Below are 19,503 nucleotides of genomic sequence, written 5' to 3' on the forward strand. Positions count from 1 at the left end.
AAATGAGTATAAAGACCCAGGGCCCCCTCCTACAGTTAAAGAAAGGTCAAGAAAATTCCTTATCTTTCCTGTCTCATCCAATACCTGTGCTAAATAATAAACTCCCTTAGATCCCCAATTTCTAAAAATCATAGATGTTAATACCAGGTTGAAAATCTTCATTACCTTGAATAGGTAACATATCAGTTATACGCGGATTGTAACCTCATAATTTAACTAAATTACCCCATACTAACCTCATTGGAGTTAAAATAGAATTATATCTTAAATGAACCAGTAATTTAGACTGATGTACCTTAAGAAGAAATAATAAATGAAAAGGATGATAAAAGCTGGACCTGGTGGGCCCCCGCGTGAGCGGACTGCTAGGCATGATGGACCTCTGGTCTGACCCAGCAGAGGCACTTCTTATGTTCTTATGTTCATAAACTATTGGAGTAAGTAAAACATCATCCAGAACCCAATCCCTAATATGTCTTAATAAACCCTCCCATATATATACGAAGATTGGGAAGTCCCATACCACCTCTCTTCCCTGTTCCTAATAAAATATCAAAAGATAATTTTGGCTTTTTCCCGGCCCAACAAAATTTAGTAATTGTAGTTCTTAATTTCCGCCAATATCTACTTATCAATTCCAGGGGAAGCATTTGAAAAGTATATAACCATTTGGGGAAAAGAACCATTTTAAATACGCTCACCTAGGGATAAAGGCAAAGACTGCCATTTCAATAATCTCTGTTTTGTAGGACTCAATAATTCTGGAATATATAAAATTTATATAAAAATTTAGAATCTACCGGAATATGAATACCCAAGTATTTAAATTGATGTTCCATCCATCTTAGTGGAAAATCATGACCCCACTGTATGCATAAACTATCATTTGTAGCCATAGTTTCAGATTTTTTCATATTTAATTTTAATCTGGAAAAATCACCAAACTCAGCAAAACTTTCCAATAAGGACTGTAATGATATCCTAGGATTTGTTAAATTTTAATTTGCTTGCTTTTAATTCTGCCCCATATGGAATACCTTTGTAGCTTGGTGAAGTCTCTGTGGCCCAAGAGTTGGAGGAGACTCTTGGCCAACAGGGGATACCACAGTAGTGAGAGAGGTTTTCTCTCATGTTAAAGGCCTGAATGCACCAACTTCACTGTATGTCTACTCTAGGCCCAACTGGCCTAATAAGCAGAGTAACTTATTCTGCGCTGTGACATGTACCACTATGATCTCAGCTGGCTCCTTCTCCCTGTACCCCCACCACTTCTGAATTTTATTCTTCTCCGGAGAGGGGAGTATAGCTTGTTCCTTTAACTTATTCTTATAGGTCATATTATCTAGGTCATGGCTGCCCAAGTCTGGTCCTCGAGATCTACTGGCAGGCCAGGTTTTCAGGATATCCACAATGAATATGCATGAGAGAGATATTTGCATACTAAGAAGGCATTGCAGGCAAATCTCTCTCATGCATATTCATTGTGGATATCCTGAAAACATGGCCTGCTAGTAGATCTCGAGGACCGGACTTGGGCAGCCCTGATCTAGGATTTCAATTTTATTAGTTCCTTCTGGACTGCCTTTAATTTGTAGACCTTGGTACCTGATTAATCCAATTTTATTGTTAATATTCATTGAGAGATATAGTTAGTAGGCATGGGCAGTAAATATTTAAATAAGTTTATACAGTGCTGGAATGATGTTCAGAGGAACCTTGTCTGTCTATTGATATGTCTTTGCTTGTAATCCTTAGGTGCACAGAGAAGTAGTTCCTTCACATACTGTCTATGCTTTGAATACTGAACGAATAATCATGAAACTATGGCATCCGACCCATGAGGAACTTCAGCAGGATGAGATCCATCGACAGCGTCTGGTGTCCAAGGAAGGGCTTCTGTGTTAAATGGCAAGGACATAGTGCTGTTGGGGTTTGAAGGGAAGGCAGCTTTTTAAGCATACCTCCCTTCACCATGAAGCACAGAGTAATCCAGAGATTTACCTCCAAATTTCAAATTTAACATTTCCAAGAAGAAATGTGTAATGTTACATGTGACCTTTCCTGTGGAAATATGAACAATATATGTAGTACATCTTTTTTTTTTTTGTCACAAAGCCAAAATATAAAATCTTGAGGTCTTACCATTTATGCACATGTAATTTTTGACTCCAGATTCCTGGCATGCTAGGTTGCATTTCTAACAAGACCTCTCTAGGAAAGTACATTTGTGGTTTTAAGTCTTGTGCTTTCTGAAAAGAAGACAAGTAGGAAAGGAGTGTTACTAGCATTGCACAAAGATGCATTTCCCTTCTCCAGCTCAAATGAAAACTGCCATGGGTGATTAAAAGTTATCAAGGAATTGCAATTTTGGTTTAAAGTGGCAACTTTTCTTCACAATTGAATGCACTAGGGTTCAGCAATTTTCATTCATTTAGTGGTTTCATTCTTCCATGATATGAATGCACCCCTGACGATTGTATTTCTTGCATCTTTAAAAAGCTCTTCACATTTCTTGAACTTTTGAAAAATTTATATAAATCCAAAGTATGTTGAATGAATATTAAATATAGTATTATCCAGAAAATGCTTTTGGTACCATCTTCATAACACTTCTTTAAAAGGCAACCAAACCCCATTACAAGATTTCTAGCAGGGAAACAGTAGGAAATTATGAAAACATGTCAGACTGTGATTCTGATTCATTCACCACCTGTGGCATGCAATCATGTGAAAAAATTAGGACACCCCATGAAATATTCAGCTCTTTCTTAAGAAATGTTCATATATTGATAACAAATATTTTTTGTTTATCTCTGGAAAAGAAAGTAATGTAATTGTAGGTAAACAACAAAAATGTTCCTTGATTTACTCATGAAACAAAAGTTATTCACAAAAATGTATTCTAATTGAGGAATATATTATGGCATCCTAATAGCTAGTGTTACTCCCTTTGGCTGAAATAACTGCAGTGAGACGCTTCTTGTAGCCATCTACCAGTCTCTGACATCAGTCTGAGGAAAGTTTGGCCCACTCCTCAATGCAGAATTCTTTCAGCTGTGAGTTGTTTGAGGGGTTTCTTGCATGTATAGGCCATGTCAAATCGCCCCAAAGCATCTCAATTGGATTAAGATCAAGGCTTTGACTTGGCCACAGCAGGCCTCTCCATGTCTTAGTTTTCAGCCAGTCCTTGGTGGATTTACTTGTATGTTTTGGGTCATTGTTGTGTTGCAGCGTCCAGTTCTGCTTCAAGTTTAATTTTCTTACAGATGGTCTCACATGTTCCTCAAGCACCCTCTGATACACGGTAGAATTTGTAGTGGATTCTATGATGGTGAGCTGGCCAGCAAAGCACCCCTAAACCATGACACTTCCACCTCCATGCTTCACAGTTGGTATGAGGTTCTTTTCCTGGAATGCTGTATTTGGTATACACCAAACACGTCCCCTTTTCTGGTGTCCAAATAATTCAATTTTATTCTCATCTATCCATAGAACACTATTCCAGAAGTCCTGGTGTTTGTCTGTTATCTCTGGCAAACTTCAGTCTGGCCTTGATGTTTCTCTTAGAGAGCAAAGGTTTCCTCCTTGCACACCTCCCATGCAAGTTAAATTTGTGCAGTCTTTTTCTGATTGTAGAGGCATGCACTTTCACATCAACAGTAGCAAGAGCCTGCTGTAGGCCCATGATGACATTTTAGGGTTTTTGGAGACTTCTTTTAGCAAATTGTGGTCTGTTCTGGATGGCCAGACCTGGGCATGTTGGCAGTTGTTTGGAAAGTCCTCCACTTGTACACTATTTTTCGGACCGTGGAATGGCTAATGTCAAATTCTTTTGAGATCTTTTTAAATCCCTTTCCAGACTTCTAAGCTGCTACAATCTTCTTTCTGAAGGCCTCAGGCAGCTCTTTTGATCTCACCATGGTGTTCACTCTCACTGCAGCAGTCATGAGTACACCAAACTAAATATCTGAGGTTTAAGTAGGGCAAACCTTCAAAATGCTGAGTAACAATGTTCTATCATGTGCACCTGATGTGATACATCTGTGTTTGATTTGAGCCACTTTAAGTGGGAGGATATGTGGGGGTGTCCTAATTTATTTCTCAGAATACACATTTTTGTGGATATCTTTTGTTTCATGAGTAAATCAAGGAACACTTGTTGTTTACCTGCAATTACATCACTTTCTTTTCCAGAGATTAAAGAAAGATTTGTAATTAATATGTGAACATTTCTTAAGAAAGAACTGAATATTTCATGGGATGTCCTAATTATTTCATGACTGTAAATGCACTAGCAGGTAAAAAGAAATAAATCAAGCATAAAGTCTAGAATTCACAGTCATTCATGATTGCCCCTTCTAAAAATTCAAGCAATTGGTTTAATTCCAAATATACAATAAAAGGCACATTTCATGCATCACAGATTTTCTGCCTTGCCTACCTACCCAGGCATTGAGGCATGCTTTTTCATCAGAGATCCTTCCTTAATTTGCATTTATGGTGCAAAGGCTATATGAGTCCGGACAGCAGGTGATAGTCCCATACTCGAGAGTTGATTGCAGAAGGATGACATGTACATTCGTTAGCCTCTGCCTCCTTCTCCAGTGCTGTAGAGCCCTTCAGTTTTTTCCTTCTGCAAGCGAGTTGAGAAGCTGTGTTTCTGATCTGCTCTAATAATCTTTTATTATTTTCAGGGTTTTTTATTTTTTATTTTTTTCGGAGTGTGAGGCTTTCCAGCATTGGAGAAGTTCCCAGGGCAGCTCTGCCTGGGAGAAGATGCAGGAGCTGGGTCAGGCGTCTACAGCTGGCCAGAACCCTCAGGGTACCTGTCCAGCTGGCCTGCTTTGGAACTTGTGTAGCTCAAGGTCTGTTCCCCTTGAAGCTAGCCTGATTTATTAGGTGCTTGAGTGCAGGCTGCTTAACCCCGTTTTTAGGTCCAGCAGGGCTTAACAATTGCCAGCTGTATAAAGTACTACCTCCGCTCATGCATGGATCCACAGAGGTTGAGGTCTCAGTTTGGGCGTTATGTCTGACTGGCAGCCTGAAGATCCCAGCATATGGAACTAGTGTGCTGTGAAGCAGTGTCTTCTCCATTCCCAGCTTTTGTGACAGGTGCAGCAGGCTAACCCACCTCAGACAGTGAGTACTGCCTATTCAAGTCTATGGAAAAATCAGGGGGAGGGGGTTTGAATTTGCAGGTTCCAAGGGTTGCTGGGGCAGTTTTTAGGTTCTCCCATCTCCAAAACCCCCTTCCCTGAATTTTTGACCCTTGGGTGGGTTTTTCCAGGCAATTTCAGGCGCGTCCATGCTGCCACGGTAGCCATCTTGGATTTTCTCAATAAAAAAATAGCCTTCCATCTACCTGAAAACCCCCCCCCCCCCAGATTTGAATTAAGACTACTTGGGATGGATTCCTGGAGGGCTCCTTAAGGGAAGCTATGACAATGACAAGGCTGTATTCCATTGATCTTTAATTTCAGCACTTATTTGTCCAGCCTAAGGTAGCTCAGGTTACCAATCGGACATAGAAACATAGAGTATGACGGCAGAAAAGACCGACGGCCCAACAAGTCTGCCCACTCGAATAACCCATCCCCCTAAGCACTTCCTCGAAGTGAACCCACATGTTTATCCCGTTTATTCTTAAAATCGAGCACGTTGCTGGCCTCTACTACCTGGAGTGGAAGATTATTCCAATGATCAACCACCCTTTCAGTGAAGAAATACTTCCTAATGTCCCCATGAAATCTACCACCCCTTATTTTTAGCGGATGCCCTCTTGTCACCGTAGGTCTTATAAGGAAAAAGATATCGTCTTCCATCTCCATACGGCCAGTAACATATTTAAATGTTTCTATCATGTCTCCCCTCTCTCTGCGTTCCTCGAAAGAGTATAGCTGCAACCTACCTAGCCGTTCTTCATATGGGAGATCCTTGAGTCCCGAGACCATTCTAGTGGCCAATCAGAACCGACTCCATTCTCAACACATCCTTTCAATAATGTGGCCTCCAAAATTGAACACAGTATTCCAGATGTGATCTCACCATTGACCTGTAAAGCGGTATCACCACTTTGGGCTTACGGCTGACAAAACTTCTCCGGATGCAACCCAGCATCTGTCTAGCCTTGGATGAAGCTTTTGTTTAGCAGTTTGGCTTTATCGGAGTCCGATTCTGCATAGGTACCGTCAGGTTTCCTTAGGTGCACTATCCCATCTGTATTCCTCTTTCTATCATTAACATACCTGAAAATGGATTTATCCCCTTTTTTAATATTCATAGCTAACTTTTCTTCCATCTGGAGTTTGGCGTTTCTGACCGCTCTAGATTTATTTAGATAGGCTTCTTTGACTTTTAGTCGTTGTGATTATTTGTAGGATACAAATGCTCTTTTCTTCTGTTTTACGAGTTCCGAGATCTCCGCAGGGTAGATTTCAGAGCTGACCACATTACCTCCACATTTTCTGTCGTCTCCTGGTTTTGCAGTGCTTCATAGACAAAATCTCCCATGCTCTCGAAGTTAGTGTCCTTAAAGTTAAGGACCTTTGTTGATGTGTTCGACCTAGTGGTTCCTTTCCTGAGGTGAAACCACACCATGTTGTGGTCACTGGAGGCCAACGCATCACCTACCGAAACCTCTGTGACACTATCTCCATTGGTGAGTATCAGGTCCAAAATTACCTGATCCCTAGTGAGCTCCAGTACCATTTGTTTGAGTCGTGTTCCCCGTATAGAGATTAGTAGCCTTCTGCTGCTGCTGGTCTTAGCTGAAAGTTTGTTCCAGTTTACATCTGGCATGTTGAAGTCCCCTAACAGTACAGTGTCTCCACGCAGAGTGATGGTCTCGATGTCTTCGATTAATTCTTTGTCTATGTTGTCCTGTTGTTTGGGGGGGTCTGTATACGATGCCCAGATACAGGCATTTGCCACTTCCCCTGGCAAGGTTCACCCAGAGGGACTCCCCTGTATACTTGACACCTGTGATTCTGGTAACTTTGATTTCCTCCTTGATTTATAGAGCTACCCCTCCTCTGTTTTTGCCTTCTCTGTCTCTGTGAAGTAAATTATATCCTGGTATAGCCACATCCCATCCATGGGAATCCGAGAACCAGGTTTCAGATATTGCCACCACATCTAGGTCGGCGCTCCTCATTTCCATCTCTAATTCTAGAATTTTATTGCCTAAACTGCGGGCATTAATGTACATAGCCTTCCATGCTTCATGTTTGCCCGGTCTGTGTGGAAATTTTCCCGTTTGATTTAGTGTGTCCCTTATTTCCCCGTTTGAGTTATTTTGTCCCTTTCGAGTTTGTTTATCCCCTGCAGTACTGTCTGCAACGAAAATACTTACCTCAGACTCAGTAGTGGAATGGTTACTTACCATACCGGGATGGTTACTTACCACACCGGGATGAGAGTGGGTACCCTCCCCCAACTCACCTAGTTTAAAGCCCTTTGGAGCAGGCGAGCCAGTCGTCTACCGAAGGCATTCTGGTCCCTGTAGTCCTTGAAGTGCCTCTCCGTGGTCCAAGAAACCGAAGTTCATCTCTATGCACCATCCATGTAGCTACTCATTTGTCTTCTGGATACAAGCTTCCCTGGCTCTATCCTTGCCTTTCACTGGAAGGATGGAAGAGAAGACCACCTGCGCTCCCATCCACTTCAGCTTCTCACCCAGGGCTCCAAAGTCTTCAGGTATCTTCTCCGGGGTGTTCTGGCGATGTCGTTCGTCCCGACATGGATGAGAAGCATAGGATAGTGGTCTTGAAGCTTGATCAGTCTTCCTAAGCTGGTGGTCACATCCTGGATCCTGGCTCCTGGCAGACAACAAACCTCTCTTGATTGTGGATCTGGTCTACATATTGGTTCCTCGGTGCCCCGCAGCAGGGAGTCCCCAATGACTACCACTCTGCGTTTCTTCGTGGGGAGCTGATCCGTTGCCCCCGGAGCCGGAGTCATCCGCTGAAAATCTTCCTGAGAGTCATCTTGAAAGTCGCTGGCTGGTCTTTCCTGTAGAAGCTGGAACCTGTTCTTCAGGATGATCTGTGGGGTTGATGTGAAGCTACTCTGTTTGCTTGAAGGATAGGAAGGTCTTCTGTATTTGCTTGTAGAGGTAACCAGCTGCCAGGAGTCGACATCTCTAGCCTCTTCTTGTACCCCAACCGTTACTTCCAAAGCTGAAGGTCTGGTCGGTCTGGGTGCCTCGAAGAGCCTCGAAGATGGTCTTGTCTCCTTGTGCCTGCTCAGAGACTTGGGACAGCTCCTGGAGAACATCATTGATGAAGGCCTCATCTTCCCTGATGCTTCTTAAGACGCTTCACCTCTTCCCTCAGGCTCATCAACTCTTGCAGGATGTCTCTGTCAGGTTGTTGCTGGTCGATCACTTCTGTCTGTACCGAGACTGAAGTCTTCTGCTGTGGTATAACTTCAGTCTGCACAGAGACCTCCGTCATCCGTCGTGAGTCGTCCTCTGTCTGCACGGAAGCTGTGGTCATCCTCTGGATCTCTTCAGTGACTGGAATGGTGGTCTTGATTGCAGTCTTGTTGCTTCTAGTTCTTCCTGCCATTTTTTAGCTTCTCACTTGCTGGTTGTTTGTCCTGGTCTGCCTGCTAGTTGGTTGGCTTTTGTGTTCTCTTGGTTAGCTGGTAAGTGTTGTCTGCTGGGTCCGCCTTCTTGCTAGGTGTTTGCTTTTGTCCGCCTGCTAGTTGACTGTGTGAGTCTGCCTGTGTTGTCTGCTGGGTCCGCCTACTTGCTAGGTGTTTGCTTTTGTCCGTCTGCTAGTTGACTGTGTGAGTCTGCCTGATGTTTGCTAGGTGTTGCTCTGTTGCTTCCTTTTGCTTGTGTATGCGTGTGTTTCTTCTGGGGGCCTACCCCTTCCTTAACTAGGGTGCCCTCTGCTTATCTACTATGCCTGTCGCCTCTTTGTTTGTATGTGCGTGTGTCCCCTCCTGGGCCTACCTCTTTATCTTCAGGGCCTGCTACCTCTTTGTTTTGCTATAGCGTGTGTGTGTGTGCTCTCCTCTTTGCACGTTGAGTCCTTACCTTGCTGTCTTTCCCTGGTGTCCTTGGATGTATCGGCTCGGCCCTTCTCAAGGCCCTTTGCAAAGGCGCTCTCGCTAAGGCGAGCGCTTTTGCTGCTTGCCTTCCCCGCGTGCCGAACGGCTGCACGCCATTGGCTCCCCCCCTTTTAAGGGGGAGTCCGAGCGATGCTGCTGATGACGCGGTGGGGATGGGTGGAGCTTCCTCTCGCCGCTACCCCTAGCTCTCTGCTCTCTGCCAGCTCTCTCCTTCTGCCTCCCTGGCTTCTCCCCGGTTCGGCTCCTCTCCTCTCCTCTCCTGCCTGTTTCTGGCTCTTCAATCGAGCTTTGAGCCTCGCGCTGCAGTTCCCCTCCTCTTAAGGGGGAGTCAGGGCGATGCTGCTGATGACGTGGTGGGGGTGGGCAGAGCTTCCTCTCGCCGCTACCCCTAGCTCTCTGCCGACTCTCTCCTTCTGCCTCCCTGGCTTCTCCTCTCCTTTCTGCTTTTCCCCAGCTCGACTCCTCCTCTCCTGACTGCCTGCCTGCTTCCGACTCTTCAATCGAGCTTAGTAAAAGGACCCCTGAATGAATGAATAAAATAAAATGCAAGGCATGCTGATACTCAGTTATGCAGTATTCTATATTGGAATTTGGTGCCCAAATGCCATTATAGAATAGATTTTCTGTAATGACACTGAAGAAAGCTTATATAATTGCCACCATTTAGTTAAAAAATGAGCCAGACTGAGCTGGTTATTTCTGAGACAGACCCCCCTTACCCCTCCCCCAAAAGGTCCAATACACTTCTATGGGGTTGTAGAAAATTTGATACAGTAAAACTTAGCAGTTAGGGATCTGCTCCTTTATCTGCTTCTCCCCTATTCTCTAATCTTCTGGACATATATATGCACATGCATTAAAGCACACAAGCTAATTCCATAAGGATGCTCCAGATGCTTTGATTGATACAAAAAGAGCAGAGATGACCAGACCTTTGAGTTGCAAGATATACTTTTATGACAACCATGTAAAGTGGAACATGAAACCAGATCCAACATGGATTGTGTTTCGGCTAAAGAGCCTGCAGCAGGAGTCCTAAAAAAATAAAAGTAAAAATAATACAATAAATGATAAATAATTAAATAAAGGACCTACATATATTAATAATAAAAGGACCAAGAAGCCTATATAAATATGTTAAAATTACACAATAAAAGGAAGCAGGAAGTGTATACATATTCTCATATCATAGTGTATTGTTTGCATGAACAAATAATAAAATTTCATTACATTTAAAATGTATAAAAACATACCTCACAAGAATCCACTCAACAAAGATGTCCTGCAGGGATAATCAAATGTTTTACTAAACATCCTGGATGAAACTTAGATGACATGATGATGTGAAAATAGGTATAAGTGCCAAAAAGATATCCAAAGTGACCAGATAACCACTGCAGAGACAAAGTAAAGACCTCCACACATTCCCCTGGTGTTCACTGACCCCCTCACACCCCCACAAAGATCAGAATACCTGTCTACAGAACATACCTGTCTATAGAACATCAGCACCTGCTATAGGAAAGCATAGTAAAGCTAAATAGTCGGTGGGGGGGGGGGGGGGATAGTGAACCATAGAGAGGAGTACTAAGTCCCATAAGCCACTCTAACCACTACATTTATGGTGGAACCATGTGAGCCCACCAAAAAAAAACCCAAATCCTACTCTACTGCCATATAGGTGCCACCTGCAGGATATACTGGGAAGGTGAAGGCCCATCATTTTGAAGAGGTGGGCCTGCTGGTAAGAGGGAGTGGGCATTCTTGCCAGGAATCTTAAGCCATGCCCACTGCATCCCAGAATGCACAGGGAAGGGGAAGGCCTGGCATTTGGGAGTGGCAAGCTTGGCAGCCTGAGGGTGTGAGCATCCATTTGGCCGGAAATTACATTTGGCTGGGTTGGAGGTAGAGTTAGGGATGCAGAGTGGGGGGCCTGAGGCTTGAGGGGGGTAGCAGGAGAGAGTGGGCATCTTTGCCCAGCTTGCCTTGGGGGGTGCGGCGGTTCTGGGAAAGGAGAGAATGGGTATCCCTCCTGCCTGGCTTACTTTGCAGGTGGGGGGTTCCCGCAGGAAGGACTGGACATCCCTCCTGCTCAGCTTGCTTTGGGAGGGGGTGGTCCGAGGCAGGAAGGAGTGGGCATCCCTCCCATCTGGCTTACTTCATGGGTGAGGGTTCCTGTGGGAGGAAATGGGCATCCCTCCTGCTGGCCAAGTTTATGGGAGAATTCAGGGGTTCCCTGCCACAACCACTTAGCTGTTCGCGGCAGGGGAATTCCCTTGATGCGATCAGTTGATGGCAAGGGATCTGGCACGATTCTCTAACCGGCGCCTGTGGCATGGGCACCAGTTAGAAAATTGGGCCGGTTAGACGGGGTTGGATGTCTGTCCCTTAGGGTAGATGCAATTCTCAGCCGCTTCTTAGGCAGCTGCAGAAACCGGCATCCTATACAGAATTTCCCCCTAAGTGTATAGCCCTTGATGGAGACTGCCCCAACTTTGTTGGCTGAGAACTTTTCAGCAGCCCCTTGTACAATTATGTGAATGTCTAATGCAAAATCAATGAATAAATAAAAAAAGTGAATGCTAAGATGGTACTAAAAATATTTTAAAAAAACTAACATCCAGGTATGTGAAAAAAAGCAAAACAACTAATATCTGTAATATGTGTAGAGTCTGTGTTTGATTTTAAAGAAGGTATGTATCATACCTAGTGACTATGGATAGAGTGATCGAACATAAAAATGAATAAAAATAAATAGAATATATACAAAAATATTTTTTAAAAGAGGTGGAAGAAATAAAAATGAGCCGATACCCTCAGAGCTGTGTAGTAAACTGTATGGAATGTGAAAAAAGATGCATATATCGTACCTAGTAAACATAGCACAGAGAACAACCAAATTAATCTAATGTACTGAATTTCATAAACTTTCATTTAAGGAATATTGAAGATAAAAAAAAAGACAGAAATAATAATAAACTAAAGAAAAGGCCTCAGGTCTAATTCAGAATTTATACCATGAGGAAAACCAGTATTAAATTTATAAATATAGCATTGCTGCTTTCTGAGTAAAGAGCAGTCCATATTACCACCTATCCATGACATACAAAGTTCTCAAGACAAAGAACATATCCCCTCCCCCTTTTTACAAAACCGCGCAAGAGGTTTTTAGCTCTGGCCGGTGTACTGAATGCTCTGTGCTACTCTGACGGTCATAGAGTTCCTATGAGCGCCAGAGCAGTGCATTCGGTGTGCCGGCCAGTGCTAAAAACCTCTTGCACAGTATTGTAAAAGGCGGGGTTAATGTCAGCTAATGTGTGATTCACAGAATACCAGTGTTCCACCAAAGGTGCAGTTTTCACTTGTCTTATTATGAAGCGCTTATGCTCTATAATTCTAGTTTTAATACTTCTTTTCGTTTTCCCTGTATATAAAAGACCGCTTGAACATTGACATAAATGAAATTGGAGGAATTACAATCAGTAGTGTGTCTTAGAACAAACTCTTGTTTATTAATGGGATGCAAGAACGATGTGCTTTTAATGGAATGTTTGCAAACAGGATACATGGAACGCACTATCGGAGGATGTGATAAGCAGAAGCACGCTACAGGGCTTCAAAGAAGGTTTGGATAGGTACCTGGAGGACAAAGGGATTGAGGGGTACAGATAAGAGTAGAGGTAGGTTAGAGGGATAGGATTAGAGGTAATTTGTAAAATTAGTCAGAGACTACTGTTCAGGCAGTGGGCCTGATGGGCCGCCGCGAGAGCGGACCGCTGGGCGAGATGGACCTCTGATCTGCCTCAGCGGACGCAACTTCTTATGTTCTTAGGACAAGACCCACAGACCTTTAACTGGTAAGGCTGATGATGCTAGGTTTTCCTTTGGTTTTTTGTTATTTGCATATGCAACTGTGGGTTATTTTATCATAAAAACAATCATGTGGAGACAAAATATACCAATGTTTCCTAATTATGCTGCGGATGTTGCGTGCACAATGTGGAATAGGAGAGTCACCTCCACAAATCAGACACAATGTGAAAATTTTAAGGTACAGATTAAGGGCTCCTTTTAAGATGCATTAGGGCCTTAACGTGTGGAATAGCACGCACTAAATTGCTGCACGCGCTAGCCGCTACCGCCTCCTCTTGAGCAGGCGGTAGTTTTTTGGGTAGCACGCTCTAATCCGGTGTGTGCGCTAAAAACGCTAGCGCACCTTTGTAAAAGGAGCCCTATATCTGGCTTAGATCTCATTATTTGATTCCTCAGCAAACATTATCACTTGATTGTGTTTTGTTTAGCCCTTCAAGAACACATTTCTGAGGATATCCTCTCTGAATAAATTGGGATGATAATGAACCATACCTGTGTTTCAAAGTTATTGTAATCAGAACAAAGCCTGCAAGTCCTTAAAAACTGACTACAGGGTAGATTTATTTTTAGGTTTTTGTTATAGAAACTGGTGAAATGTAAGTATGAATTCCTGTCTGTTTTCTGTAGAGTTGTAGTGATGTCAAGAAACGTGGAGGGGTATAATCGAAAGAGACGTCTAAGTCCATTTACGTCCATCTCGCAAGTCGTCCAAAGTTAAAAAGAGCCTAAGACACATTTTCGAAAGATATGTCCAACTTTTTTTTCCTTTCGAAAATTGTCTAATTATACGTCCTGCCGATCTGATCGTCCAAGCCACTAAATCGTCTATCTTTATACTACATTTACGTCCAACTTTCCATCCAAGTCCAAAATGCCTAGAACAAGCCGTGTTAGACATGGGAGGGGTCTGCAAAGTGATGGACTGCATACCCAGACATGCCACCTAAATAGTGGGGTACCTTACAGGGCACTGCTGTGAACTTCACAAAAAGGGTGCCATGGCTTCTCCTCCCTACAGCTCCTTTATAGCTCATGATGAACCCCCCAAACCACCTCTAGAATCCCCTAGACCCACTTATCTACCACCCCAATAGCCCTTATGGCTGCAGGAGCCACTTATATGCCAGTACAAAAGGGTTTTGGGAGTGTATAGGGGAGTGCATATGTTTCAGTATCAATGCAGTGATTACAGGGGCTTATGGGCATGAGTCCTCCTCTCTATGGGTCCCTAACCCACCCCCAAGATGACTTAAGCTGCCTCTGGGCTGGACGACCTATGCCAGGCGGCCAGGTGATGATGGTCTGGAGGCTGAAATTTAAAGTTGTGAATAAAACTTTTATGGGGGTGGAGGGGGGGGTTGGTGATCACTGGGGTAGTGGGGGGTCTGTGTTATGTGTTTGCAGTGCTTATCTGGTGAGTTTAGGTGGGTTTTTGTGACTTAGACCATGTTTTATATGATCTAAGTCACAACGTCCAAGTTCCATCGATCCAGGGCTTTATAACTTTCAGTTATAAATGCTTTACGACTAAGTCTAAGCCAGCCCACATCCCGCCCAACTCCCGCCCTCGACACGCCTCCCGAAATGCCCCGTTTAGATTTGGACGTTGAGCGGCACTATGAAGGCCTAGGTCGTTTTTAAATACGTCCAAAACCCGGTTTTATTATCAGCGCTTGGATATTTTGGAGAAATGTTTGTCCAAGTGCCGACTTAGGCCAGTTTTTGGATGTTTTTCTCTTTCGATTATGAGCCCCTTATTCTTTGTCATGATATTGAATTTGAACTTTAAATAGGGATCATAGCCATTTAGTCAATTATAAAATTGCAATAATCTACAAACAGAAAATGAGTCAAAAGATTTCATGTGCATTTCCAGTGGAAAAACTTAGGAAAGTTTCTGGCTAGAGAATAAATGATTATACAAATAGGTGCAGTTGGTTGTAGAAGCAGATGAGATACCAAATTCAATTTATTTTCTGATTTTTCAAGTTTTAAGAATTAACCCCCCTAACCCCAACCACACACACGTCTTATCATTATGGTTTTGGTCTAAAGACCAACAAAAAGGAAGGAGGAGGTCCAACCTTATCTGCAGAAAAAACTAACCAGGAACAAACAAAAACAAACTGCAGATGTGTACCAGATGCAGGCGAAATTTATTGTGACAAATATAAATATATAAAAAAACCATAAATATATAAAAACCTTTTTACCAAACAATGGACCCGACACGGTCCGTGTTTCGGACAAACCTTCGTCGGGGGTCCAAAATGAAAAAGGTTTGAAAATTATGCCACAAAAAATTGTAGAGTAAAATGTCATAAACCAAAAGGTCCGATGCGCCGAGAATCGCCAACTAGTGTAAAGCGTCTAAAGACAACATCTGAATCATTTTTCTTGTTAAATGGAAGTTTAAAAAATTTAGAGACATAAGGAAAAGTTGCTCATATAAAGAGGCTTGATATTTTGATTAATTGAGAATCCAAGAGATATGATTAAACTTTTCTAATTTATTTTTCCAGGCAGCCTACAGAAGGGAAACATCTTTAGTAAAATATACACATGCTTGTCATTCTGCAACTGATAATGAAGACATGATGCTTTGCTAGAACTATATTCTTGGAGGAATTCTGTGCAGTGCAGAATTTTAGCAAGATTCTTCACCTGCTCAGAATTCTATACTTGCTCTGTAGAGTTCTGTCCAGGCATGGGCATTAGTGGCACTCTCCCCTTTCTCTGCAGAGATTGTGGCAAGAGAAAGAGGGAAGTGATCAGCTGCAATTCCAGATGACATCCCTCGTCTGCTGTCCAAGGCCCAACTATTCATTTTGGGCCTGATTCTATAAATGGCGTCTAGGTTAGGTGCTGCTATGTGTCTATACCATTATTTCCTGATTCTAGATTCTCTGTATTCATCCCATGCTTTTTTGAACTCTGCCACCATTTTCCTCTCCACCATCTCCCTCGGGAGCGCATTCCAGGCATCAACCACCCTCTCCATAAAGAAGAATTTCTTAACAATACTCTTGAGTTTACCACCCCTCAACCTCTAATTATGCCCTCTGGTTTTACCATTTTCCTTCTTTGGAAAATATTTTGTTCTACGTTAATACCTTTCAAGTATTTGAACATCTGAATCATATTTCCACTGTCCCTCCTTTCCTCAAGGGTATACATATTCAGGGCTTCCTGTCTCTCCTCATACATCTTTTGGCGCAAACCTCCTGCCATTTTGGTTGCCTTCCTCTGGACCACTTCAGGTCTTCTTATATCCTTTGCCAGATTCGGTCTCCAAAATTGAACACAATACTCCAAGTGGGGCCTCACCAATGACCTGTACAGGTTTCTTCTACTGGCTACGCCTCTTTCTATTCAGCCTAGCATCCTTCTGTCTCTTTGCCTTTAGATCTTCAGACACTATCACCCCCAAGGCCCCTCTCCCCATCCATGCATTTCAGCCTCTCACCTCCTTCCGATTTCTAATCCCCAAATACATTACTCTGCACTTCTTTGCATTGAATTTTAGTTGCCAGATATTAGACCATTCCTCTAAGTTTTGCGGATCTTTTTCATGCTTTCCAATCCCTCCGTTAGTGTCTACTCTGTTACAAATCTTGGCATTATCCCAGGACAAGCAGGCAGGTATTCTCACTAGTGGGTGATGTCATCAGACAGAGCCCCGGTACGGACGTCTCACAAGCACGTGTTGCTTGTAGAAACTTAAAAGTTTCTAGATGCCCGCACCGCGCATGCGCCGGTGCCTTCCCGCCCGGAGATCCGGGCGAGTCTCCTCAGTTCTTTTCTTTCCGCGGAGCTGAGAAGTTCAACTTCATCATGCGCTAGCTGAATTCAGTTAAATTTGCCTTCCTTGTCCGCGTTTTCGCTTTCTTTTAATTACAGTTAACAGTACATTTCTTTTTCAGTTAAAAAAAAAAAAAATAAAATAAAAAAAAAAAGAAGATTATTTCCTCCGGCGGGTCGAACGGGCCGGCCACGTGGCTCAGGCCCACAGGCTTCGACCTCGCGGCGGAGATTTTCCGGCCTATGTCCTGGCCAATCACCGGGTTTAAAAAGTGCAGCAAGTGCCAACGCGCGATTTCACTCACGGACCCTCACCGGCGCTGTTTGCAGTGTTTGGGTCCTGACCACATTCCGAAATCGTGCAGGCCTTGCTCTACCCTTACGGCACGCTCATTCAAACGGCGTTGCCTATTGTGGGAATCGATGTTCAAGATGGACGCAGCTAAGGATCCTTCAGCCTCCACTTCATCTGATACCTCCCCGGTTCGGGCGAAACCGGTATCGACCCCTCCTGCATCGAGTGTGGTGAAACCGGCATCGTTCATCCCGACAACATCCACGAGCTCGACGTCGGTGCCTGCCCCGGTCTCCTCGGTTCAGGTACCTCTTCCTTCCACAGTACCACCAGTGGTCATCAAAGTGCCGAAAGCTACTAAGCAGAAGCACTCGACCTCGAAGGAGCGCGATGACCGTGCAGGAGGACCCCCTTTCGGTGCGGATCCCTCCTTATCGGCTTCGCTACGGTCCATGCTGGAAGCTCAATTCGTTGAGCTCATGCAGACCATCGGACCCGGGCTCATCGCTGCCATACAGGGTGACCTCCCGGTACCGGTCCAAAGGGGCGGTCCGCCCCCTCCCCCTCCTCCACGCCGTTCGACCTCGAAAACCGACGAGGACGAACGGGGGAGGGCGGCGATGCCCATGCGGCAAGCCTCGCTTACCGATATGCCGCCATTAGAGCCCATTACGCCTCCGCGCCAACATGGGACCAGACCTCTGATCGATACTCAAAGCCCTGGGCATAGTCAGGAAGAGTTCTTCCGTACTCCTTACCAGACTTGGGTAGCATCGCAAGAATCCGCATCGCAACCCCAGTTGCGATCCACCGCTTCCAGCCCTATCCACCACTTGGGGGCCTCGGGAGACCATGCGATGCACAGACGATCCTGATCCCCGTCCCGCCACCGATCAAGACAATCCTGGCACTCTTCACGCCATTCGGAGGTGTCACCGCAGAAAAAACTGCAACGTATGGGATACTCCTCATCAGAGGTGTCCCCTCCGGAGGGACCGGAGTACGAGGAGACACCCGTACCCGACTCTCCTTGCCACTCCCCGATGTCCATGGATCCGGAGGCCTCTTCCTCCTCCAGCCCGTCCCACAGACCGACGCTGGCGGATCAATTGTCTTTCTCATCATTCCTCCGACAAATGGCGGATGATCTGGATGTGACCCTTGACACGGGCTCCCGATACTCCAAAGAGTATCTGGACACCATGCATTTACCTAACCCTCCAACGGAGTCGCTTCGGCTCCCCCTGCATAAATTGCTGGATCAGACCTTCATGCAGTGTTTCGAAACACCGTACTCCATACCGGCGATTCCCAGCAAACTCGATGCTCGATACCGCATCGTGCACCATAAAGGGTTTGAGGGCCCTCAACTCTCCCACCAATCCCTACTGGTCGAGTCCTCTCTTAAACGCTTTCATCCCTCTCAGGTCTACGCCTCTGTACCGCCGGGCCGAGAGGGGAGAACGATGGACAAATTTGGTAGAAAATTCTATCAAAACTCCATGATGGCTTCACGGGTGCTGAACTACAATTTCTTTTTCTCTTCCTATCTGGAGTTCTTCTTGCCGGTGCTCCGCAAGTTCACTCCGTTCATAGACACCCAAGCTCGATTCGAGTTCGAGGAAGTGGTAGCCTCCCTCTCCCAATTACGCCTCCAGCTGATGCAATCCTCCTTCGATGCATTCGAACTCTCGGCACGTGCTGCCGCAAGCGCGGTAGCCATGCGTTGCCTGGCATGGCTCCGTACAATCGATATGGATCCCAACCTCCAAGACAGACTCGCCAACGTACCATGTGCGGGAGCTGACCTGTTCGATGAGTCTATCGAAACTGTTACCAAGAAGCTGTCGGATCACGAAAAATCTTTTCAATCCATCCTGCGGCCCAAACCCAAACCTCAACAGTCTCGACCTTCCAGGCCACCCCTGATTTACCAGCGGCGTTACATGCCCAGACAAACGCCTGCTGCGAGACAACCTGCGAAGAGACAACCTCCCCAGAAGTCTCAGCAAAAACCTCAGCCACCGGCTGCACCTAAGGCTCCCCAGCCCTTTTGACTCCCCTCCTGGGAGCATAACCGACACCGTTCTGCACCCCTCAGCCTCTCCCATAGGGGGCCGCCTCCATCTTTTTTACCATCGATGGGAGGCCATAACCACGGACCTATGGGTCCTTACCATCATAAGAGAAGGATACTCTCTTCACTTCCATCGGGTCCCCCCGGACCATCCTCCAAGAGAGTATCCTTCAAGCTCGACACAGACCGCCCTTCTTCTTCAGGAAGTCCAAACCTTACTTCAGCTTCGGGCTGTCGAGCCGGTCCCGTCAGACCAATTGAACCGAGGGTTTTACTCCCGGTACTTCCTCGTCCCGAAGAAAACGGGCGACCTGCGACCCATTTTAGACCTTCGGGCCCTCAACAAGTTTCTGGTCAAAGAGAAGTTTCGCATGTTGAC

General features: G+C 44.8%; 1 protein-coding gene and 1 long non-coding RNA gene across 2 annotated transcripts in view; one reads left to right on the plus strand and one right to left on the minus strand.

Annotated features, from left to right (window-relative positions):
• The window catches only part of TADA1 (transcriptional adaptor 1), a 91,711-nt gene extending 89,699 nt beyond the window's left edge, over nucleotides 1-2,012 (plus strand). Inside the window, exon 8 of the mRNA XM_033915948.1 lies at nucleotides 1,756-2,012. Coding sequence (XP_033771839.1) covers nucleotides 1,756-1,905 — 150 coding nt within the window. The 3' untranslated portion in view covers nucleotides 1,906-2,012. The remainder of the gene's footprint in view (nucleotides 1-1,755) is intronic.
• The window catches only part of LOC117346418, a 28,549-nt gene continuing 10,968 nt past the window's right edge, over nucleotides 1,923-19,503 (minus strand). The window contains exons 2-4 of the long non-coding RNA XR_004536580.1: nucleotides 10,011-10,113; nucleotides 2,143-2,249; nucleotides 1,923-2,061 (exon numbers count right to left, since the gene is read on the minus strand). This is a non-coding gene — a long non-coding RNA (uncharacterized LOC117346418). The remainder of the gene's footprint in view (nucleotides 2,062-2,142; nucleotides 2,250-10,010; nucleotides 10,114-19,503) is intronic.

Source organism: Geotrypetes seraphini, chromosome 12 (assembly GCF_902459505.1).
Source record: "Geotrypetes seraphini chromosome 12, aGeoSer1.1, whole genome shotgun sequence".
Classification (NCBI taxonomy): Eukaryota; Metazoa; Chordata; class Amphibia; order Gymnophiona; family Dermophiidae; genus Geotrypetes; species Geotrypetes seraphini.